Source organism: Astyanax mexicanus, chromosome 16 (assembly GCF_023375975.1).
Source record: "Astyanax mexicanus isolate ESR-SI-001 chromosome 16, AstMex3_surface, whole genome shotgun sequence".
In the NCBI taxonomy this organism is placed as follows: Eukaryota; Metazoa; Chordata; class Actinopteri; order Characiformes; family Acestrorhamphidae; genus Astyanax; species Astyanax mexicanus.
The window spans coordinates 36,943,098-36,968,432 of record NC_064423.1 but is presented as its reverse complement, the minus strand read 5'-3'; the positions used below and the strand labels follow the sequence as shown (position 1 = coordinate 36,968,432).

At 38.9% G+C, this 25,335-nt stretch overlaps 1 protein-coding gene across 8 annotated transcripts in view; it reads left to right on the top strand.

The window, feature by feature from the left end:
• Nucleotides 1–25,335, top strand: part of LOC103032915 (plectin) — a 283,581-nt gene that overhangs the window by 155,629 nt on the left and 102,617 nt on the right. For all 8 annotated transcript variants that reach the window (XM_049465597.1, XM_049465593.1, XM_049465595.1 and 5 more), the window contains one exon: nt 1,936–2,010. In XM_049465597.1, coding sequence (XP_049321554.1) covers nt 1,936–2,010 — 75 coding nt within the window. The remainder of the gene's footprint in view (nt 1–1,935; nt 2,011–25,335) is intronic.

Here is a 25,335-nt window from a genome sequence, read left to right as displayed (position 1 = left end):
TATTTTTTCCAGCCAATGAAAAACCAAATATCAGTGTCTCAGAAAATTAGAACATTTTATAACTAAGACCAATTGTTTTTTTTTGGCAGTGTGGGCAGTGTGGAAAGTCCTGCTGGAAAATGAAATCCACATCTCCATAAAAGTCAGCAGAAGGAAGCATGAAGTGCTGTAAGATTTTCCGGCAAAATCTTATATATAAATAAAAAAAATATGTAAGAAACGTAAAACGCATTTGTATTTATATTAGTGGTGTTGATTAAAGTACTAGTATATAGTGGTCTGTTTGAGGGGAGATAAAGCCAACGCGGAGGGGCTTGAATAAAGAATGTGTGATGAAAATTGGATTTTTTTACTTTATTATAAACATCTCAGCTTGGTTGTTAGGATTTCTGGATTATAATTTAATAAAAGAGCGTTTTCACACCTGTGGTTGTGAAAGTTTGTATGGTCAGGATCAGTTGATGAGTTCGTTTATTTTGTTTTCTGTTTGGTTTGGTTTCTCACAGGCATAAATCTAAATGTACCAAAATATGCACCAATAAATCACGCAAGCACGTTGTCTTCTCTGATTGGTCAGAGCTGTCTGGTGCGGGAGCAAGTTTTCAAGTGTTTCAATGCAAATATATGTGCAGTGTGAGGCTGCTTTAACACAGAACGCTGAAAATGTGCAGTAGGAACTTTTATACACTGTGTTTTAATGAGATGTGCAGCACAGATGTTAGCAGTGAACGCAAAACCTTACTGCGCTCTTAGTGTGTAAACAGCATGGAGCAGCAGAAAGGATGTTTGTTTATAGCAGTATATTATTTGGCTAAAATATGTGATTAAACTGCACCTTATCAACAGTTTAGCTCAATTAAATAGAAGTATACTTTTTAATTTTATTTCTAATTTTTCCTTTTTTTTTCCCCAATTTACACAGCCAATTACCTAACCCATTCATTAGAACTCCCCCTATCACTAGTGATGCCCCAACACACCAGGAGGGTGAAAACTAAAACATGCTTCCTCTTATACATGTGAAGTCAGACACCGCTTCTTTTCGAGCTGCTGCTGATGCAGTATTGCCGAGCAGCATCACAGCGCGCTCGGAGGAAAGCGCAGTGGCTCAGTTCCGGTACATCAGCTCACAGATGCCCTGTGCTGCAGACATCACCCTAGGAGTGATGTGGGGAGAGCGCGCCATCTACCCACCTGGCTGAGCGCCGGCAGCTTGATGGCAAAGCTGCATGAGCGGGGGTTTGAACCTGCGAACTCCCGCACATAGTGACAGCGCTTTAGACCGCTGGACCACTCGGTGCCCCAAAAAGAAGCTACAGCTATTGACACCAGATCACATTCTCACTACAAGCAAACCGCTCCAGAGTTCATGTGAAACTGGACCGAGACAAGTTTCACAGGTGGGGCAGATTACTGGAGTTAAACTTGGTGGCATAATTAATTTGCGTTAAAAAAATAATAAGCCCTATTATTTTGTTTATGTATATTGGTCAAAAACAGTAAATAGTGTCTAATCTGAATCCTGATACACACTATACCTTGGCGTTTGGTTGATGTCACCTTTGTTGACTTTGTGGCGGCTGTGTGCTGTAGTGCTCTGTTCTTTAATGACGCATATATCCTCTATCTCCTGTCTGCTCTTAATCCCAGCAGTGCTGGCTCAGGAGCAGATTACTGACAGCAGACATGAGAAGACTGCAGAGCAGGGATGCACACACACACACACACACACACATCGTTTCTATTCCCCCATCTACACTTCTCATTATAAGCAAACACAGCAGCCATTTTCTCTAGGCTTTATTTGTTCTGAACCTCCATCTTTGTTCTGCAGATTCTCTCACCTTGGAAATGTTTTTGTTTGATGATCAACATTCACAGTTTGAATCATCCTATCATGTCTGTCTCTTTCTCTGTGTGTGTGTGTGTGTGTAGGCAGATGAACGCATACACCAGCTAGAGGAAGAACTTACCGAGCTGAAGGCCAATCACAGTGCTGCCAGTCAACAGGTAGGTGCTGATACCTTTCAAAAGTTGGATGGTCATTGGCATCTGTTGAATATATGTCTATATATATCCAATACTTGTGAATATCCCTTTATAATGAATGCATTATGCTAGTTTAAGTTGCACCAATATATGAAATATAGCTTGTCCTGTCCCTGTAGTGGTAATGAACATATTGACACCATGCATACCTAATGCCTAGCATGGGATAAATGAGTGGAAAGCTCTCCAACATTGGCCATCCAATATGTTTGGGGTGAGGTGAGGAGTGATGTTGGATGGTGATTATCTAGATTAACTTCCTGTCCTTAGTAATACTCTAGTCGATAAATGCTAATCCTCACAGCAATTGCATATACAATTTATTTAAGATAATATACACGTTATTGTCCCTAAAGGGGACATCCTGCAAGGAAAAAACATGCATTTACACACAACACTCTATACAACATCTATTTTACATATTAGAAATATTGCATAAACCTTGCTTATTTTACACACCTAACCCACTCTAACCCAACACAGACTGTATTACACCACCCTAGACCTTACAAGGTTCCCACGGGTCCTTAAAATGTCTTAAATTAAAATGTTGATAATTATTGTCTTAAATTTACTGTAAATTTGCTGTAAGTGTTAAATTTTTAGATGGTGAGAAAGCACATACTAACATTAGCGGTGAGTTACCAGGGAGAGAACTAAGGTTAATGGAGAGCTAGCTAAAATTAGCGGCGAGCTAGCTAATGTTACTGGGGAGAGAACTAAGATTAGCGCAGATATAGCTAACATTAGCGACAAGCTAGCTAACATTACTTGGGAGAGAACTAAGGTTAGCATAGAGCTTGCTAACATTAGGGGCAAGGTAGTTAACGTTAACAGGGAGAGAACTAAGGTCAGCGGAGTTAACATTAGCGGCTAGCTAGCTAACATACTAATGTTAGCGGCAAGTTAGCTACATTACCAGGGAGAAAACTAGGGTTAGCAGAGAGCTAGCTAACATGTTCTCAATTACAATGGAACATAATTGAAAAAAAAAAAAAGATAAAAAACGGGAAATTTTAAGATTTAATTTTCAATACAATAAATTATTTTCTACTCAAGAAGTTATACCTACATTTTTGGGCCTTAAATTATATTTATTGGGGTCTTAAAAAGGTCTTAAAAAGCATTAAATTTAACTTTTAAAATGGAGCAAAAACCCTGCCTTATTGCACATTCTCTTAAACACAACCATGAGCTGTATTGCACAAACCCTATGCCTTATTGTTTAAGAGCTTTCCTGTGTCTATTGAGCTAGCATCTAGGCATCCTGTACCTTCTACTTGAGGGAAGGAGTTGGTATTTTGATGGTAAAGCACATGAGATGGATCAGCCACTATTTTCTGAGCTCCTCTAAGCACGGACTGTTCATAGGTAGACAGGAGAGGGTTGTATTCTTTTTCCCCCCCTTATATCCTTCATAGCAGTCTTGACCATATAAGTGAGCCGAGATTTTAACTTCACTGAAATAGAACTTCGCTATGCTATTTGTACAGCATTTTTGCACTAATAAGACAAAATAACAGAACAGTGAGAAGTCCCTCAGGTAACGCGACATATAATCGTCTATAATCATGTCTACAGAGGACTGAACTTCACTTATGAAACAAGTTTGTCAATTAGCAAGTAATGGAAAGGCAGCTTTCTAGCATTGGCTGTTACCAAAAAAAAAAACAATCTTTAGCCAGCATACTATCTAGCTAACTAACTAACTGTCTAAATGAACCTCACCACTAGCCACTTAGCTATCTAGCAACAGACCACGTCCATAAAACAGTTAAACAAACACCTTTGCAAACACTGACTATCATAGTGAAAGCACAAACATGCACAGAAAGAGATAAGTACTTATAGTGTTGATTACAATCAGCCTTTTAGCTCTAACCATTTGGAAATGTTAGCTTTAGCTTGCTGAGGTTCACACGTGTGTGACTCCTTTCTTTGTCAAGAGCTCTTGTCCTGTTTCTTTCTGCTTAGACATGGGCTTTCACTGTTTTTTTTTTCACTACTCTGAACCTACATGTCTCATCTATTGCCATCATGATTTTAAAGCATGCTAGTTTTTGACTTAAAGCAAGACTGACCCTCATGATGCCCAACACTTGTGAGCAGATGGGTATGGACAGAGTGCTCCAGAACTTGCAAGAGTGTGTTTTTTTTCCCCTACAGACCACAAGGGCGTCTAAGAAAACCATAATTTGCTTTGTAATGACCCATTTAATCATCTAAAATCATATGAAATGCATTGATTAACAGAACAATGTTGCATAGTTTGCCTTTAATTTCGAAAAATAGAAAAGAGATGGAATAAGTTCTAAATGGATTTACGTAGCACAGAGAATATAAACAGATTATTAGATTGTGGCTAACGACTCCAGCATGTAAGACTATAACATCTTAAATTAAAGGAGAGAGCCAGAAGGTAACATAGACACAAGCTTATCATTAAACACTGGCATCCATTCATTTCACTGTCCACAAGCCTGAGTGATCACGTGCAAGAAACACTATTACAAACACCTTAGTTTACCACAGTTCCTTATTTCCATTAACTTCTGAATCTTAAGATTTTTAGGGTTTCAAAATAAAAGCCTTTCTATTACAGTAGAGGCAGTTACTCCAGAAGATTTCAGAAGAAACAAATAATAAAGGGATGTTGAACGTTACAAAGGACTGTCCACAAGCATGTTTTAAACTGTATTATAACGCATTGGACACTATAGCTCTTACAAATTAATGTGTTACATGTAGTTATTAGATATAAGAACAATGCATATAATATAGATGTGTGCAGGGAACAAAAACTTTCCATTGGTTCTTTAAACCTTCACCCTGAAAGGTACTTTAAACGCACACATCTCTGTCATAAAAACAATTATTTACTGAGTGGTTCTTCTATAGCAGTCTTTAAAGAGCTGTTTGTAGCACTTTTATTAGTATAAGAGTGTAGACTCATATGCTACACTAGACTATGCTAGATTTAGCTTTATGCTGAACTGAATCCATAATGAAGTTTTGAAGTTTGCTTACCAAATGAAGTAACAAAGAATTGTTTTTATTTTAAACTTCAGAGCAAATCTGAGTACACCACAAAGAGCGTGCATTAACAAAGCAGCTTCTGAGAAATCTGCAGAAATGTGTCCCAAAGTTAAAACCCTAATTTCAGAACTTCAAACATCATCAAATAGCATCTCGCAAACCTTGAAGTAGAACAGTGTAAGAGGACACTGCGTCTGGAAACAAGTTTAAAAACCTTTTTTAATATCAAAAGCACACAATAATCACAATTACATGAGTGACGCTTTGTGCACTGTGTGTTTTGTGACATAAAAGACTTAATAAAATAATAAAATAATGAAATATTTCTTAGTAAGTGACACTGATCAAGGAAAGTGTTGTTAAAATTAAGCAAACTGATTATACACCGCTTTGTATGACATGGAATCTCATTTTAGGAAACAAGCTGCTCTCTCGCCTTCAGATGGGTTTACTCAGATGTAGTTTTTATGCTGTGTGTGAATGTTCTGTATCACCAAGGTTTATTATGAATAATAAGAGCTGAACTACTGTATAAACACTTGAGTGATTCTCAGGGATGTTAGGCTTTTGTGAAGACAAGAAAATGACAATCGTTCAAATATTATTATGTTTAATTCAATATGATTAAAAAAAATAAAACTCTTAGGGTTGAATATGAAGGGGTTGTAGGTTTTGTAGGTGCTAAAATGGATTTTCACACCTGCCTTGTTTGCTCCGGACCTTCAGACTTAGCAATTCGGTCAGACCAATTTAGTCAGTGTGAAAATTATGTCCAACCAAATAACGTGGTCTTGGTCCAGACCTACTGAATCAACGTCATTTGCAATATTTGCAGTTTTTTAATTTTTTTAGTATTTCAGACTATGTACAGAAACATGTGTCAGGCAATCGTCATCCATTAAACAATAGAAGAAGAAAAAGTACATTTTTTTTGCCAAAATCCGACTCCCATTCACGTTCATACTTGTCACATGACAGTGGCTGTGTTTACATGCAAAGCTTTCCTCCAGTCCAAATGAATGCATTCTGATTCTAGGTACTGATTGAGGTAATTATATGTACACATTCCCCGATAGTGTAAGTAATCTCTCCATTTGTATGCACCCGATTAAACATGACGCACATGTGTAGTATTGCTTAGTGTACATGTAACCATGACAATGACAAACGAGCCAGCCAGTATTAGCTACTGGCTAACTAGCTATGTTTCCTAATCATGGTGCCCTACATCAAATTACGTTTATTTGCATAACTGTAGTTAATATTTTGGTTGTTAAATATTTGGTGCATCGCTAATATTTACCAAGCCACTTCTGTCTTGATTACTATATCGGGTCTAGTGACGTACGACAAACTTAACCTTATATTCAAATTACGAGAGGATGTGCTAATCGTATAATTTTTCGGTGTATACGTTTCTTGTTATTCATTTTACTGGATTTACAGTACCAGTCAAAAGTTTGGACATACCTGCAAAATTGAATTCAAATGAACAGATGACACTGTTTGGACAAGCTACTGTACTTATTGATGGTAGACACGAGGTAACTGCATGGCCTCCATCCACATGGTTGGGCATGTGCTTGTAAACGCATGTGTCAAAAGCTGTGCAATTCAGTCCAGCACAGTTTTGCAGCGCAGATATTTCCAGTTACAGCTGAATTCACACTTTTAATCCCAAAAAAACTCTCTTTTTTACCTTTTAAAAAGCCATTTAAATGCCTAAATAAAGGGCTGATTACTGTTGTTTTGCGGTTTTCCTCAGGTTTTAAGTGCTTGGCGCTGACTCATCTTTTGATTTTTCCGGACTCGAGACAGCACACGGGTGGGGGCGGGGCTGGTGACGTCATGGGCCCTGCATTGTTTAATATTGCGATATATGTTGTCGAATAAAGATCATTTGCTATGTAAATATTTTTTTTTTAAATTGTGCAGCCCTAGTAGAAACTAGAGTTTCTGTCTCCCAGTCTGTCTGTCAGCCTGTCTTTCTTTCTGGGCACGTATCTCTCCCTTTCCAGTATACTGTGGTCTGTGGGTCTGCGGTCCGCTGTTCAGAGAGGTCTGGTTAGTGGAGCTCTTATGGGGGTTAATGGAGAGTCCAGCTCCAGGTGAGGGTAATTGGGTCTGGCTCAGTAATAGGGGCGCAGTGGGTACCTACCTGAGCAGCATCCCGGTGCTACTAATATACCCTCCCCCAGTTCTCTCCCCTCCCCATACACCTCATTGCCCCTCATCCCCAAAACTCAACGCTCTCTCCCTCCCTCTCTCTCTCTCTCCCTCCCTCTATCCTCCCTCTCCCCTCCAGCCTCCAGGAGTGCTAAGGTCCGGCGAGTGCTGAATGATTGCTAATAAAACATTTGATTGAGAGGAGAACGGGCCGGCATGCGAGCCATAAACAGGCTGGATTCTGCCCTTTAATTTCGCCATCTCCAGAGAATTGCTTTTGCCGTGCCGCAGAGCGAGCCTCACACACCAGCAGTTAGTTGTCTGCCTTAGGACTGGGGGATTTAATTTAGTGTGTGCCTGCTTGTGTGTGTGTGTGTGTGTGTGTGGCTGCTTGTGTGTGTGTGTGTGTGTGTGTGTGTGTGTGTGTGTGTGTGTGTGTGAGTGAATTTTCTGCTCCCGAGGACAAAGACGAAGGGCTTTTCATTGTGAATTCTCACTATTCTAGAAGCTGCCTCGGTGCTGATAAGAAAAAAAACAACAATCATTTCATACTGCAGAGTAAATTGGCCGTGCCGCAGCTAAGATGGCTCCAGCCGCGGCGAGAGCAGAGCGGATTCTAATTTAACCCCTCCTGCAGCTTCAGCGACGAGCCCTGCCATCACTGCTACTACTGCTATCAGACGTTGAAGGCTCAGGCGCAGCAGAGAGCTAATGTGAGGCGTGATGACTACGACGTTTGTGGGGACGTAGAAACACCACAAATGTGTATTTATTGCAGGTTCAGTTAAGCAACATTGCACTGCATTGGGCTATATATATATATATATATATATATATATATATATATATATATATATATATATATATATATATATATATGGGGTACGATTGGGAGATTCGTGCATCCATGCCATATGGTATCATAAACTAACAGCCTGGAGATTCTTCTGTGAGATGCAGGAGCACCAGAAATGTATTTAATGCAGGTTCAATTAGGACGTCTATAAGACTATAAGGCACACGTTTCATTTCTGGTCTATTTTTTACACAAAAGGCACAATGGATTATAAGGTGCATTAAGTGACTAAGTAAATAAGCGATTAAGTGTTGCCATGTTTCCCTTCTAATGGAAAAGCTGGGGAAAGCACCTAAGTAAACAACTTTGTAATTTAAAAAATCTATATATATTTTTCTGTCAAAGTCAAACGAGTGCTGGATGTTAATCTACACAGATTTCTCACATTTTTGGGGGGGGGGTGAGAAAAAGAGCTTCTGTTTATTTACAGTAAGCTTAGATTTTCAATATTTTGTCTAAGGGTGAGTTTTCAGTGAATGTAATGTTTCTCCAGCACTAAGGCTTGGTGCAGCAGCATTAGCATTAGACGCTTCCTAAGGAACCCTACGTGTCCTGGTAACCCAGGGTGATAAAAGTTAGCGGTTTGTCCCATGTAGCTTGTTTTAACACAGCAAAAACACCTTATAATGCTGTACTTCAGTGCAGTGGCTTTACTGCTCTTTAATACCTGACCAGTAAAATTCATACATAAGGCGCATTGTATGGCGTATTGTCAGTGTTTGGGGAGTGAAAGGATCTTTAGTGCGCCCTATAGTCTGAAAAATGCGGTAATACGTAAAGCCTAGGTGAGGTGTCGTTCAGGCACAGCAGTAAGCTAAGGCATTATGTGACTCTATAGACATTAACCTGTTGTGCGACAATCATTTATTTTTTGCAGGTTAATATTGCATAGCTAAATTGCCTGTTGGGTCGGCGTATCCATGCATCCATACCATGCACATGAATGTAGCATGCAGCTTAGGTTTTGGTCTATAGTTACACAAGCTAAGCTAATCTTAGGACACTAAAGTTATGAGCCTCTTCAATAGCTGCTTGCAGACTGTAAGGTGAGCATCTCTAAGTCTGAGATGTTGTGGATCAGGCACAGCAGTAAGCTAATGCAAGACTTGTGATGCCCTGGAAATTTGTGTTAGCCACAGAGATGCAATTAATCAATTAATCAACATTGCCTAGCTAAATTTGGTGTTGGGTTGGGGTTCAGTGAGTCCATGCCATGTTGCACTGTGAATGTAGCTTGCTTCTCATGTTGGGTGTATAGAACATATACAGACTAAGCTAAGCTAAGCACACGTAAGCTATAAACCCCTTAGGCGTCTGGTTGTAGGTTGTGAGGCAAGTGTATCGAGGTGCAGATGAAAGGTAACAGTGAATCGGCTCATGTTACAGCATGAGTTGCTGCAGCTCAAACGCAGCAGTGAGCTAAAGATAGACTTTATGTCTGGAACATTTGTGTGGTTTTGCAGGTTTAATTAGGCATCATTGCATATCTACTAGTACATCTCAGAATTTTTTTATATCATTGAAAAGTTACTTTAATTCAGTAATTCAGTCCAAAATGTGAATCTTATATATTATATAGATGTATTACACACAGAGTGATCTATTTTAAGCGTTTATTTCTTTTATTGTTGATGATTATGGCTTACAGCCAATGAAAACCCAAAAATCAGTGTCTCAGAAAATTTGAATATAATATAAGACCAATTTTTGGCAGTGTGGGCATTTCCATAAAAATGGGAGGAATGAAGGAGGGAGGAATGAAGTGCTGTAAGATTTTGCGGGAAAACAAAACTGCACTGACTTTAGACTTGATAATAAAACACAGTGGATCAACACCAGCAGATGACATGTCTCTCCAAACCATCACTGATTGGTGAAAACTTCACACTAGACCTCAAGCAGTTTGAACTGTGTGTCTCTCCACTCTTCCTCCAGACTCTGCTCCCTTGATTTACAAATGAAATGTAAAATTTACTGATGATCAGTGATGGTTTGGAGAGACATGCTGCTGGTGTTGATCCACTGTGTTTTATTATCAAGTCTAAAGTCAGTGCAGTTTTGTTTTCCCACAAAATCTTAAAGTACTTCATGCTTCCCTCTGCTGACAACTTTTATGGAGATGCGGATTTCATTTTCCAGCAGGACTTGGCACACTGCCAAAAGTACCAATTGGTCTTATATAATATTCTTATTTTCTGAGACATTTTGGGGTTTAATTGGCTGTAAGCCTTAATCATTAACAATAAAATAAATAAATGCTTAAAATAGATCACTCTGTGTGCAATACATCTATATAATAAAGGATTTTCACATTTTGAGTTGAATTACTGAAATAAAGTAACTTTTCAATGATATTCTACTTTTTTGAAATGCACTAGTATATTACATATCTTTCCATACTACATTTACTACATAATGCCATACATCATGTATAAAGGCAAGGCTCAGTTCTAGTGCATGTGCCTTTTTTATTTTTGTAGTTTTTTTATATTTGTAGTGTATATTGCAGCTCAAACGCAGCATTGAGCTAACAATATATGTACTGTCTGTAATCCATGGATGCTGCCATTGTGTATTTATTGCTGGTTCAATTACACAAGTTTACATAGAAATATCATAGAAATGTCGGGTTGGGTGTTCCCTGTGTCCATGTAGCATTATAGATGCCCTCTGCTTGTTTTACTGCGGGTCAGTGTTTTGGTGTATTTATTGCAGGTTCAATTACTCAACATTGCATTAGGTTGGGTCAGTTGGCTTGGTGGTTCCATGCATCCGTGTCATACATCATAAATGAGACAGGCTGCTCATGAACTGAGGCTCAGTTCTATAGCTATAAGCATCTTGTTGTAGGCTGTGAGGTGAGCTGTGGGTGTTTGTGTGTTTGGTGTGTGGGTACACAAGCTAAGCTAAGCACACACAACCTATAAACCCCTCTGGTGGCTGTTTCTAGAATGTGAGGTGAGCATTAGATGTATGTGGGATGCAGGAATGTTGCAAATGTGTATTTATATTGGGTATGTTTTGTTAGGGGATCCATGCATTCAAGCAGTGCATCATTAATGTAGCATGCTGCTAAGCTAAACAAAGCACACGTAAGATATAAGCCCCTTTTTTGGATGCTTGCCGACTATGTAGGGAGCATCTTGAGGGGCTGATGAAAGGTTAAAGTGATGGGGCTCATGTCTGACATCAGGCTAACACTGCTACCAGACACTGCTACCATGTAGCATTCAGAGATGCAGAAAATGTGTATTTATTTTAGGTTCACTTAGGCAAGATTGCATTGGCTTAGGCTGTATTGGGTATGTTGTTTGGATTGAGGGTTCCATGCATCCATGACATACATCATTAACTGAGTGTTGTCCTTATGTTTCTTATTTTTTGGTGTACAGATACACAAGATAAGCTAAACAAACCTAAGCTATACATGCCTTTGCTGGCTGCCTAAATCATAGACTGTATATAGCTGGACAGAGCATCGTCTCTTAAAAGTGAAGCCACCACAGGTCGGGCGCCCCCTGCTGTTCGGCTGCAGAAAGCCGTGTAACTCCACCCATCCCCATAGGTTTCAATGGCAAAACAGACAACATTCAATCAAGTTTTTTTTCTAATATACTGTAATTCTACCTCCATTATTTAAATGCAGCAGCTAGTGTAACCTCTGCTTATATTGTCAATTTTTTATATCCCCACAGAATTTTTAAAACGTTATTCAGCTCTATTCAAAAAAGGTGTGGTTATTGTAAAAGGGCTGCTTATGGGCGGGACAAATAACAGACCATCAGCTCCGCGGGGTTATTTAAATGAGTAGGTTTCTATCCACAGTCTTTCTCCCTCCTCTGTTCTCTACTGCGCAGAATCAGGTGGCAGGATCGCCAACATGGCGGAAGATTTTGGCTTCATTTTCATTGAATGAATGGGAACGGAGACACGGCGTCCATCTTTTTTACAGTCTCTGGCCTAAATGATGTGAAGTGAGCACTGGATGTATGCGTGATGCAGAAATGCTGCAAATGTGTATTTATTGCAGGTCCAGTTACATAACATTTTTTTAAATTGCATCATGAATGTAGGTTACTGCCCATGAACTAAGGCTTTATTCTTTATGCTTTTACCCCAGTTTTTTCTTTGATTTTTTCCATTTAAGTTCTTCCGGTCCAGTCAATAAACAGAAATGATATGAAATCCAGTGTACAAAGTTTTGCAGTAAACCACCATGGCCTTTAAGGCGAAAAAAAATTAAGTAAAAAAAAAACTAAAAAATATGTACTTTTAAAGTATATTGTATTTTTTTTGTAAAAGAAGGAGTGATTTTTAGCAAACAGTTGATTGGTTAACAGCCTATAGCTCTTAAGTAGTAATGGAAGTAAACTAAGCTTGGTAAAAAAAAAAAAAAAAAAAAACTTTCTCAATAGTAAAACAGTGCTCACTAAAAAAAGACACAGAAACACAGTAACTATTAAAAGTAGAATCTTTACAGATGAAGACAGAAGACAGTGAGTTCTGTTTCCTACACCTTCAAAAGACTCTTGGAAACTGGAGAAAACTGCTACAGGAAGACGTCTGGCTGACCCACATAGCAACAGCTTTAGCCTTTAGCGTAGCTTAGCATGATTGGACTAAGTCTCAATTTCAGCAGGGAAGAGAAGAAGAAGAGGTCCGACAGGTGAAGTGCAATAGGTAATAAAGTCATTGATAAGTTGATAAAAAAAAGCAGCTACTGGAATATTAAGTGATATAGATGTTCGATAACTTTTTAATAGTATTTTATACATAGTGTGTATTGTGGCATATAAATGCAGTAGTGATCCCTGAGCATTAGCACGGACATGAACCCAGGTTCTACTGCAGGTGAATTTTTGATTTGGTGTATACGCTGTACACAAGCTAAGCTAAGCACACATAAGCTATAGGCTTGTTCTGCGGTTGTTGTTAGGCTGCGAGGTGAGCGTCTCGAGGCTCTGATGAAAGGTTACGGTGAGTCGGAGTATATATCAGGCATCAGACGCACAGCGGTGAGGTAATAAAAGGCCAGCCGCAGAGCTGCTCCTGTCTTCTGGGAAACGCACGCATTTTTACTGCCTCTCTGACAGCAAGATGAAGTGCTTGTCCAATTAGAAAAATATTTGGGCAGCACATACCTTCAACAAGAGTCCCCTCTTACCCCTCTTATCCCCCTACCTCCCCACCTTCTTATTTTCAGACCCATTTTATCTGGAATTCTGGGTATTTTTATTGTTTGTTTTGCTACATGTACAGTATGCATGTGCACTCCCTACACACTGCTGCTAATGCTAAATGACGTAGCTTGTTTGTTTCCAAGGATGATAGTACAGCTCTTAAATTACCACGTTTAGTTTCTCAATTAGTCTAAAGAATTTTTTGTGTTTGTCTGCTTGATTAAAATAATTTTATCACACAAAAAAGTTATATATATATTATAACCTTTGTTTTACACTGCCTGGCCAACAAAAAGGTCACACTCTCTAATATTTTGCTGGTCCTCCTTTAGCATTCACTGTGGCATTGTTTCAATAAAATCTTCTGCAATGTCACAAGATTTCATATTTGAATCCAGTGTTGCTGGATTAATTTTTCACCAAGATCTTGCAGCAGCATTGATGATGGTAGAGTCTGACCACTGCACAAAGCAGCTCTTCTCCATCCAGCACATCCTAAAGATTCTCAATGAGGTTAAGATCTGGACTCTGTGGTGAACTCTCTTAATCCATGTGTGAAAATGATAATCTCATGCTCCCTGGACCTAAAACTCTTTCACAATTCCAGCCCCATGAATCCTGACATTGCTCATCTTGGAATATGGCCGTACCATCAGGAAAGAAATATAAAATCCATTGATGGAATAACCTGGTCTATATTCAATATATTCAGGTAGTCAGCTGACCTCATTCTTTCAGCATATACTGTTGCTGAACCTAGACCTGCAGACCAACTGCAGCAACAACCAACCCCACATCATTTACTTACTTAAATCCAGGTAAAGACTTTTTTTTGACCAGGCAGTGTATATCAAAGCAATCCTTTAAACCTTAAAATATATATTTTTTTTAATATTCATAATTAAATATTAACTTTGAATGACCTTTAATTACTGTGTGTAGTTCAGAGATGTGCTGATCATAAAGAAATGCTCTGCTGTGTAAAAAACTGTTCCTCCATCTGAATGCAGCTGCTGTAGCTAAATTAGCTGATTCTATTTTTTTTTGTTATTGCAAATTGTGTGTGTTGCATTCATTTCTAAGGGTGCGCATAACCAACACCAAAAAATCAGTCGCATGATACCCAAGGCAGCCATAATATAGCAAGTATATCTATGGCTTAAGGCTTTGCTTTTGGTGCAATTTCAACCATCCACAGCATCTTGTACCATTACCAAGGTAGAGGTGTCTGTATATAAAACCCAGATCATACATGAAGCTTCATGTTTATGCATGTTTTTGTGGTTCTTGGTTACAGTTACAGCAACCATCTTGAGCACACACACACACACACACAGGCACACAAACCACACTATACACACTGTCCTGTTTAATTCCAAACCCAAGCATCCATCCTCCACCCCTCTTTTTAAGAATAGATGGCTTTCAGTAGCCATTTTTCAAAACTTTGTCACATTAATGCTGCTGAGTGCATTGCCCCTGACATTTTTGTGTTGCTGCACCTTGATTTTTTGCCGTTTTTCACCACAATGGAAAGGTCTTATGTGTGTGTTTGTGGATTTAAAAGGTTTTGGTTTTTACAATGTTGCACACACACTTTTGTGTTGAGGCTGAAAGCCTGCACGGCTCCTACTATTTTTGTGTTACTGCACCTCGCGTGTGTGCTGCATTCCTTTCTAAGGATGCACAAAACTAACAAAGACACCGCACAGCCACATAAGCAGACATAAGTATAATATAATCATACAATATATCTGTAGCCCAAGGCACTTTTCTTATGGTGCAGTTCCAACCATCCTCAACATCTTGTACCATCTTTGGCGTTAGTTAGTTAGTTAGTTAGTTAGTTAGTTACTCTCATGTGTGTTGCATTCATTTCTAAGGGTGCACACAACCGACATGCCACAAAAACAGACACAACTCTAACACTATATATATATATATATATATATATATATATATATATATATATATATAGCTTCTGCGGTGCAGTTTCAACCATCCTTAACATCTTCTACCACTTTTGCCATGATATATATACTTCTCTTCGCCATGATATAAAGGTAGTATATGGCAGTGTGTGTGCATATATGGATGTTCTTTAAAACTTGCCTGCACTGCTCCTACCATTTTTGTGTTATAGCACGTCTCTAATATTCATTTCTAACATTTTAAGATATCTCAGCACAGTATATCTCTAGCTTTTGCGTACGGTGCAGTTTCAACCATACTAAGCATCTTCTACCATATTTGCCATGATGAAAACTTGAAGATCCTATATAAGGTGGTGTGTATATATAAAAAAAACACACCCGGATCATACAATAAATAAAACTTCATGTTCATTCATGCATGTTTTTGTGTTTTTAGGTTGCAGTTTCCACCATCTTGTGCAACCACACAAACCCACTGTACACTGCTGTCCTGCTTAATTCCGAACCCATGCATCCATCTATCCTCCGCCCTCCCTCCATCCCCTTTTCAAGAATAGATAGATGCAGGGTTTATTTTCTCCCTCCTTTTTTCCCTTTTTTTCTCTCTCTTTCCAGAGTGCATTAAAATTAAATTCTCTCTTCTTGTTGTGAAAAGAGGCACACGTTAAAAATAATTGGATGTGGGAGAGAACAAAGGGCTGCCTCCCCTTCCCTGGCTGCACAGCCCGGCGAGGCGTTGATTCGGAGCCCCGCCGCATTGTTCTGCTGTCTGCAGCCATCCCCCCAGCCAGACACTCAGCGCTGGAGAAGTCACTTTTAATGTTTGATAATCAAGGTGAATTTTCAAAAAGCTGCCATTTTCAAATGATGGTGTATATATTATGTGGGGGGACGGGGATTTTTTTTTTCTTTCTTTCTTTCTTTTTTTTGTCCTCCAGGAGAGGGGCCCGAGTGGGTGGGAGCAGGCACCGTGGCCCATGCACAGTGAAAGAGAGACACCTAATGGTTGCAGGAGGGACTGCAGGCTCGGTTTATGGGTGTGCTTTGTGGGGCTGTAAGGATGTGAGGATGGAAGGAAGGAAAGGAGGGAGAGAGGGAGGGTGTTCGAGGCAGAGTGAAACATAGGGAAAAAAAGAGAGAAAGAGAGTGAGAGAAAGAGGGAGAGAGGGGCTTGTCACTCTGGTGACGGCTCAGGTCTCTGTGCTGTATGATTTGCTTTGTCTGTGACAGGGTGTGTGCTGTAAGTGTAACTCAGCAGCCGACTCAGCAGCAGCAGCATTCGTGTGTGTGTTTGTGTTTGTGTTTGTGTGTGTGTGTGTGTGTGTGTGTGTGTACGAGAGAGTGTGTGTGTGTGTGTACGAGAGAGAGTGTGTGTGTGTGTGTGTGTACGTGTACGAGAGAGTGTGTGTCTTTTAGTCATGTACCCCTGAAACAGTAGCACTTATATGTTTTCTCCTACTAGAGTGGCAAAAATGTAACCTTACTAACATTACATTTGACTATGATTAATAAAGAAACCATATAGTGGATCACAATGCGTGATTTAATTGGGAGAGCTTGGCAAACTGTTAACAAAAAAAATTAGAGGTTGAACAGTATTATAGTAAGCAGTTAAACAACACGACACAGTAGCACAAACTATAATAGGGGTGGTATAGTATAAAAGTACAAAAGAAATAAAAAGAAGCACAGTAAGTTAATAATAAAAAAAGAAACTATAGAAGATGCTTACTGAGGCTTGAAAAATTATCTATACCTTATAAGATATAAATAAAAGAAAAAATAATGCTGTTACCTCTAGTTAAGTATCTCACCTAATACAGTGGTCAAAGAATATATACAAGGATGTATAAATACAGAAAAAAACAAAATGTATGAAAAAAGTATGAGAGTAACCTAACCTAACTAGATAGGAGATTAAGTGCAGTGATACAGAATAAATAAATAAGGTAAAAGGGAAAACAGGTATCAGCAGATACAACAAATACTGATTATAAATCAGTATTGTATTTAGATAAAGTGTCAATAGTGTCCAGGAGTGTGAATATTCAGCATGTACAGTAAAGTGTTAATATAGTCCCAGAGTGCAGATGTGCATATTGTACAGCAAGTGATTATATAGTACAGATTAACAATGAGACTCATTCTAGACTCATAGATTAAGACTTATTTTGAAGATACATAATGCAAGTATGTATCATCATAGTGTACTCTTACTACTAGCGTCAGGCCTTAAAAAAAACTATTATTATTATTATTATTATTATTATTATTTGATTATTTGTATTTGAAAATTATGCAGTAAACCCAATTAAACAAGAATATGAAGATTGTTAAACACAATAAAAAATGAAAAATACATATATCTCCAAAATGATAACTTTTCAGGAAAATGGAAAAACCTTCCTTACGGTCAGTGGAAGCTCCCATTGCCTTCCCTTTTGACTTCTTTCTTTTAGAATGCAGTATGTAGTTCATTCAAAAGTGTCCTAGTTCACTATACTCAAATATCCACAGTACTTACTCAGAGTGAGTCGAAATTGGGATGCAGAGCCAGTGTTTATTTATATTTTTTTATTTTATTTTATTTTATTTATTTTGGGTCAAATTTGGGTCATATTGGTCCGTTCATCTGGAGATGCTGACACAACAAAAATAAATTAATTGTCAGATACAAATTATTATGTAAAAATGTGCAAAATAGCAGTAATAGATGCTTTGATTGTGTGTAACAACAATTATGACATTGTTTATCACAATATGACATACATTTTGGAAAACCTTTTTTTTTTTGTGTAAAAAAAACAAATAGTATTTAATAGCTATCTTAATATGATTGTGGTTGGTTACAGTCAGTGACTGGCGTCTTTTATTACTGTGGTTGATTATAATTAATAATTTTTATTTTTGAAAACAACCAGTAAATGTATTTAATAGTATTGTGTAGTATAGTGTAATAATTGAATATTATTTTAATGAATTAAAATCCCTAAGCAGTACCTAAACTGCTGTACCCTAAATCTTTCATCATCTACAACATACTGATGATTGGAATAGCTTGTGATGACCACAGACCATGTTTTACCTCAAAGTAGAAAAGCTGTGATGTTCAGATGTATGAATACATTAGCTCTCTAGGCTGACCGAAACATGTTAAAAAAGGTGATCGTTCCTTTCTTCCCCCGCCCATCCCATCCCATCCCACTCTGCTGCACCATATATCCCCCAGTTCCTTCTGCAGCAGCCCGCAACTCTTCCATTTTTCACCGGCGTTCCCGCACCCCGCTGCTGCCCCGCGCTTTCACACCGGCCCGCCGCAATCCATTACAGCACCAAGCACAGAACGCAATAATAAGTGTGTGTTTATTTTCTGCAGGACTGATTTACTAGTGTTCCAAGGGCTTTGGGGAGGAAAAAGAGGGCCAGCTGTGTGTGTGTGTGTGTGTGTGTGTGTGTGTGTGTGTGTGTGTGTGTGTGTGTGTGTGTGTGTGTGTGTGTACAGTATGTCTGAGAGTGGGTGAATGGGATGTGAGCTATGCTCCCACTGTCTACAGCTCTCTCTACTAAAGGTGACAAAATAGATTTTTAATGTGTACGATCTGCCTGCAGAGTCAGAGTCTGAAACTACATGTCCAAAAATCTGTGGATACCCCTTCTATTAAATGCATTCAGCTACTTTAAATTTATACTACTTTAAACTTATTAACATGAACCAATTGACTCATGGGGGGGTATAAAGCTACCCTAGTGCTCCCTATATATTAATGTACTTCCTTATACTCAGTAAATTACCCTATACTCACTCTACTACTCTATACTCCCTATACCACCCTATACTCCATTAATTACTCTATACTACCATATACTCCCTATATCACCTTATACTCCATAAATTACCTTATACTACCCAACATTACTCTATACTCCCTGCACTACCCTACATTACCCTATACTCACTCTACTACTCTATACTCCCTGTACCACCCTATACTCCATAAATTACTCTGTACTCCCATGTACTCCCTATATTACCCTATGCTCCATAAATTACCCTATACTACCCAACATTACTCTATACTCCCTGCACTACCCTGCATTACCCTATACTCATTGTACTACCCTATACTCCCTCTATTACTGTATATCCTCTGTACTTATTTATACTATTCTATACTCCATATACTTCTCTGTACTAATATATACTCCCTGTATTTCTCTGTGCTACCATATACTTTCTATACTTCCCTGTACTAGTCTATACACCCTATGCCACAGTATACTCCCTGTACTTTCCTGTACTACCCTATATTCTGTATATTACCCTATTCTTTATATACGTCCCTATACTAACCTATACTCCTATACTACCTATATTACCTTACACTCTCTTTACTAACCTATACCCCATATATTACCCTACACTCTCTTTACTACCCTATACCCCATATGTTACCCAACACTCTTTACCACCCTATACCCCATATATTACCCTACACTCTCTTTACTACCCTATACCCCATATGTTACCCAACACTCTTTACCACCCTATACCCCATATATTACCCTACACTCTCTTTACTACCCTATACCCCATATGTTACCCAACACTCTTTACCACCCTATACCCCATATATTACCCTACACTCTCTTTACTACCCTATACCCCATATGTTACCCAACACTCTTTACCACCCTATACCCCATATATTACCCTACACTCTCTTTACTACCCTATACCCCATATATTACCCTACACTCTCTTTACTACCCTATACCCCATATGTTACCCAACACTCTCTTTACCACCCTATACCCCATATATTACCCTACACTCTCTTTACTACCCTATACCCCATATATTACCCTACACTCTCTTTACTACCCTATACCCCATATGTTACCCAACACTCTCTTTACCACCCTATACCCCATATATTACCCTACACTCTCTTTACCACCCTATACCCCATATATTACCCTACACTCTCTTTACTACCCTATACCCCATATGTTATCCAACACTCTCTTTACCACCCTATACCCCATATATTACCCTACACTCTCTTTACTACCCTATACCCCATATATTACCCTACACTCTCTTTACTACCCTATACCCCATATGTTACCCAACACTCTCTTTACCACCGTATAACCCATATATTACCCTACACTCTCTTTACTAACCTATACTCCCATGTACTCCCCACAATACCCTGCACTACAATACCCTGTACTCCTTATATTACCTTATATTTCCTATCCTACCCAATACTCAGCATGGCTGTCCTGCTTATGTTAAGCAATAGCGTTTCTCTTAGATTGCAGCATGGGTGTGTTTATAGGTTGCTTTGGACCATTTTGAAATGCTGAACCCAAACAGGTCTGGAAAGTGTCTCTGCACTGTTTTCCAAGAACTGTCTGTTTGTTTGAACTTTCAGAAGTGGGCAACTGCTCATTCTAATGAGTTAAATATCTTTATTGTGTTTGTTTTAATGACAATCCATTCATCTAAAGTTTCTTAACACAACTATACTGGATAGGATTTTCAGAATTGCTCATAATAAACCTTTTTTTGTTTTACCTTTTTATTTCTCTTTTCTCTGTGGATATCCTATTAGAGCTGAACATGTGTATATCAGTACACCCCTGCTCACACTAACAGTGTGTGTCTTTTCCGTTGGGCAGTGTTCTGAGTTAGAGCTTTTCCCTAGACTCTGTGGAGAACACACTCGGACCGGGGCGAGTCAGTTGGTGGTGGTGTAACTGCAGTGATTTTGATTCAGCTGCTGATTGTCCCTGCTGAGAACCATCACATCCTGCATTTCAGATGGGCCCTGGAGTGCTGGGCTTTGAGGAACTTGTGGCATACGTCTACACAGACACACGCACACAAACACATATGAGAAACACACTTACACATACACACGGTGCTAGCCAGTGGCCTGAAATTGCCATTGCGCTTTGTGAGAGCCGTGAAACAGCAGGCCCCAAATGTTTTATCTCTCTCTCTCTCTCTCGCTCTCTCTCTCCATCTATGTATCTCTCTATGTCCCTCTCTGTCCTATGCCTTCCAGTCTCCCTGTGTGAAGCCTCGGCCAAGCACAAAGAAAAGAAAAAGACCAATGATAAAGTTGCTGCTTTCCTTTTTTCCCGCTTTTTCTTTCTTCCCTTCGCCCCCCCTTCTCTCGCTCAGAAGTAAATGGGAGCATAAAGCAGGCCTTTGGTCCGGCGTGTCTGTTTTTGTCATTGATTATCTAAGCCGTGGGGTTTGTTTTAAGACGGCCCGTCTTCAGAAGGACTGACTTAATGCACCAGTGGAGAGAGAGGGGGGTGAGGACGAGGACGAGTGCAGCCAGCCTCTTCCTCTCTCTTTCATGGACGTGTTATGCTTTCTGAGATGGATTCCCTCTCCTGCTTCTTGAGGTGCGTGTGTGAGTGTGTGTTTGAGGCCAGCACAAACACAGTTACACACAAACACTAGTGGAATAAAGTGCGAGTTTGGTTAATAGGTCACAGTCCAAAGTGGTGCAGGATGTTTGTTTCTGTATGCTCATTTTACACTGAACTGGAAGTTTTACTCTGGTGTTCAGCTTCAGTAGACCAGCAATAGGAATCACAATCCATGAATCACAACCTCACTTTCACATGATAAAAAGCTCTGCATGCAGATGTTCACAAAGTAATATTTTGGAGTATTGCAATATTTACTTTTGCTACACTGTATCAATTCTCAAAACTTTTATTAAGTGGTTTGCTAATAGACATATAGAACTCACTGTTCTTATTAGATAAACAGTTAACTTTTCTTTTACTCAAAGCATATGATCCTTCTTACATTATCACAATATTTTGCAATATATGTAATTACTAGTGATGCCACAACTCTAGGAGGGCTCATGTACAAGGCGTCTGTGACGCCTTGTACATGAGCTAACGTAGCATTGATGAATAGCAACACAACGCGCTCGGAGGAAAGCACAGTGACTTGGTTCTGATACATCAGCTCACAGACGCCTTGCGCTGATCCGCATCACCCTAGAAGTTACAAGGAAAAAGAGCGCCATCTACCCACCCAGAGAGAGCAAGGCCAATTGTGCTCTCTCGGGTCTCCAGCAGCTGATGGCAAGCTGCATGACTGGGATATGACCCCATTTTGCAGTATATTAAATTGTAACCAATGTATAGTGATGCTTATTGTATCGCCAGATTTCTGCCAATACACAGATACGTTTATTTCTGTTATTGTTAACCTTACATACAAGCACATACAGATTTCCCAACCCAAATCTGGTTTGTCTCCAGATTGAATTTTGGATAGTCTGAAGGGCAAAGGCATAGAAGTGGCATAGAAACTAAAAAAAAAAAAAAACGTATTTATCTCTATTTTTGTTGTTTTTTGCTAATCTAGTTGTTTGGTATTAACATGTCAATGAAAGTTTAAAAGGTTTCAAGAGATAACATAAAATAACCCAAGGATCTTGTGAAGCCGTTAAAAAGACACTAAACCCTAAACCATATATATTTTTTCATTAATAGCTGTAATAATGAAACATACCAGTTCTGCTTGTTTTTTTTTTTTTGTTTTTTTTTTTTTATAAATATTTACTAAACTTTAAACAACTCACTCAGCAATCAACTCACCCTCCTGCCCTGCCCCTAAACCCATACATCACCCAGTGACCCTCCCAAACTATCCCTCCCATTTTATAGCCTTTTTAAAATTTGAGCTGAGGGTGGAGTCAGCAAAATCCCCATTTTAAAGGGCTGTAAAACGCCTTAAAAATAAGCTAGCATAAACCTACATACACATTTACAGTTTGAGATGATTTTATTGTCCCCGTTGATGGGAATCAGTTCATTTAGTAGATTTTTTTTAGTTGAAGTTCAGCAGCTGAAGACCTGAGACTGGTGCAGGATTGGGTGCAGTGCTTTATTATAGCTTTGGTTCCACTCTCTCATCGGGTTCAGTACATACATCTCCTACTCTTAAACTGAAACAGCTGGACACATGGGCTTTACAGAGACACTCGGAAGACACTGGTTTTGGCCTTTTTATTGTGTGTGTGTGTGTCCATCGAACACCCCATAAGATCAGTAGGCCATGTTTCCACCCAGTAGAACTAAGAAGTAGAAGTAAGTGTAAGAGATTGTGTGTGTGTGTGTGTGTCCTCTTCTTGTCTAGCGCCTCTCCTCCACAGAGACCTGTGGTTCTGTGTGTGGCCGTGGGGACTGCAGCACTCACACACATTTAAGTGACTGGCCTTTTCCTCGCTCTCACTGGAGAATAACATCACACTTATAGCGGTGCCCGGCCCGTCTGCCGGCACTGTCCAGCACTGTTTAAAAGCTTCCTCTCTCCATTCAGATCACTGATGCTCTTTATATTCTATTCGTTTTCTTTCTCTGACTTTGTTTAAGGTGTTTTTCAAGGATTCAAGGAGATTTTATTGTCATTCGCATCACATGTGGTACATGAGGTGGAACGAAATTGTGATCTCACGATCCAGTTTTGTGTCATACTTTGGTCGGACTTACCCTTCTCCCTGTTGCATGAACTTGTTTTGTCCAAAACTAATATTCTGCTGCTGCTTTTAAATGATATAGACTTAAATAATATAGAAATAATTTAGATTTAGATCTGCCATTCTGCTATTATTGTACATTGTGCAGAAAAATACGTTAAAAATTGCCTTTTATTTGTATTTGTACACTATTAATTCAACAAAAATGGCATTTCAAAAGATTGGTGGTGTGTTTTAGGTCTGGAAATGACCACATGAACAACTGGGGTCATTTTGGAATAATTTATTTTTTATTTGTTTTTGGAGGATTACCACATCCCTTATGTTGTAAAAGCTTTAGAACATCCAGAGACAGTATAGTTCTGCGTTATGGCAGTGTTTTCGTTTGTTTTCACACCTGAAAGTCAGGACAATAGTCTGCACCAAGGTTCTTGTCTTTGTTATGCTTTATATACTCTTTTTTGATCCGTTTTTGATCCGTTTTCATTTCACACTACAGTTTAGTTTAGATCGGACTAAATAACTAAAGAACACCCTGTCGTCATCAGCTACATAGGTGGAGTCTGTCTATACTTTATATTAATTGGTTTGTAGAATTTCAAGTACAACACCAGTTCATTTTTCCTCTGATTTGTTTAAAGACTGACTCAACTTCCTGTAATGTGTCTTAAAGTCTGAGCCATCACTGCAGACAAAGCTAATCATGGTTCAGTAGATCTGGACCGAGAACACTTCTTTTTGTCGGATCAAAATCTGGTTCTTTGGTCCAGATCGTAGTTCGCGACCCCTTTCTCACCTGCTACTTTGGTTCACACCCCAAACTGAACAGTCTAAAAGTTCAGACCAAACAATCCAGATGTGAAAGCTCTGTTACATAGTGCACTTATTGACCCATCCAACCCTTTACACAAGATTTATAACCGCACTTTGTTCTAATGTTTACACTATTAATGCAAAGAAAATGTATATTTTAAATGGTTCAACCTGAAGATCTGAGGCAGTTTTAGGATCAAAAGTTTACTACCTCGTCATGTTCTTTGACAGACAAGCTTATCCTTCATGATCGACTTCTCAACAATGTCTTGAAATTTGTAAGTATTGCCAGATAAAAATGTGGAAATGGCACCTATTTTGTTAAATGATTGTTTGGCGTGTACAGGTGCAACTTAAAATAATTACAATATCATTAAAAAGTTACTTTATGTCAGTAATTCAGTTCAAAATGTTAAACTCGTATATTATATAGATGTATTACATCTACATATAACTTATAAGTCAGTGTCTCAGAAAATTATATAAAACTATAACTATAAAAAAATATTGGAATAGTACTTTTGGCAGTGTGGGTAGTGTGCCAAGACCTGCTGGAAAATGAAATTGTCAGCAGAGAGAAGGATGAAGTGCTGTAAGATTTTGCGGGAAAACACTGCACTGAATTTGGACACCAGGAGATAACATGTCTCTCCAAACCATCACTGATTGGTGGAAACTTCACACTAGATCTCAAGCAGTTTGGACTGTGTGTCTCTCCACTCTTCCTCCAGACTCTGCTCCCTTGATTTACAAATGAAATGCAAAATTTACTGATG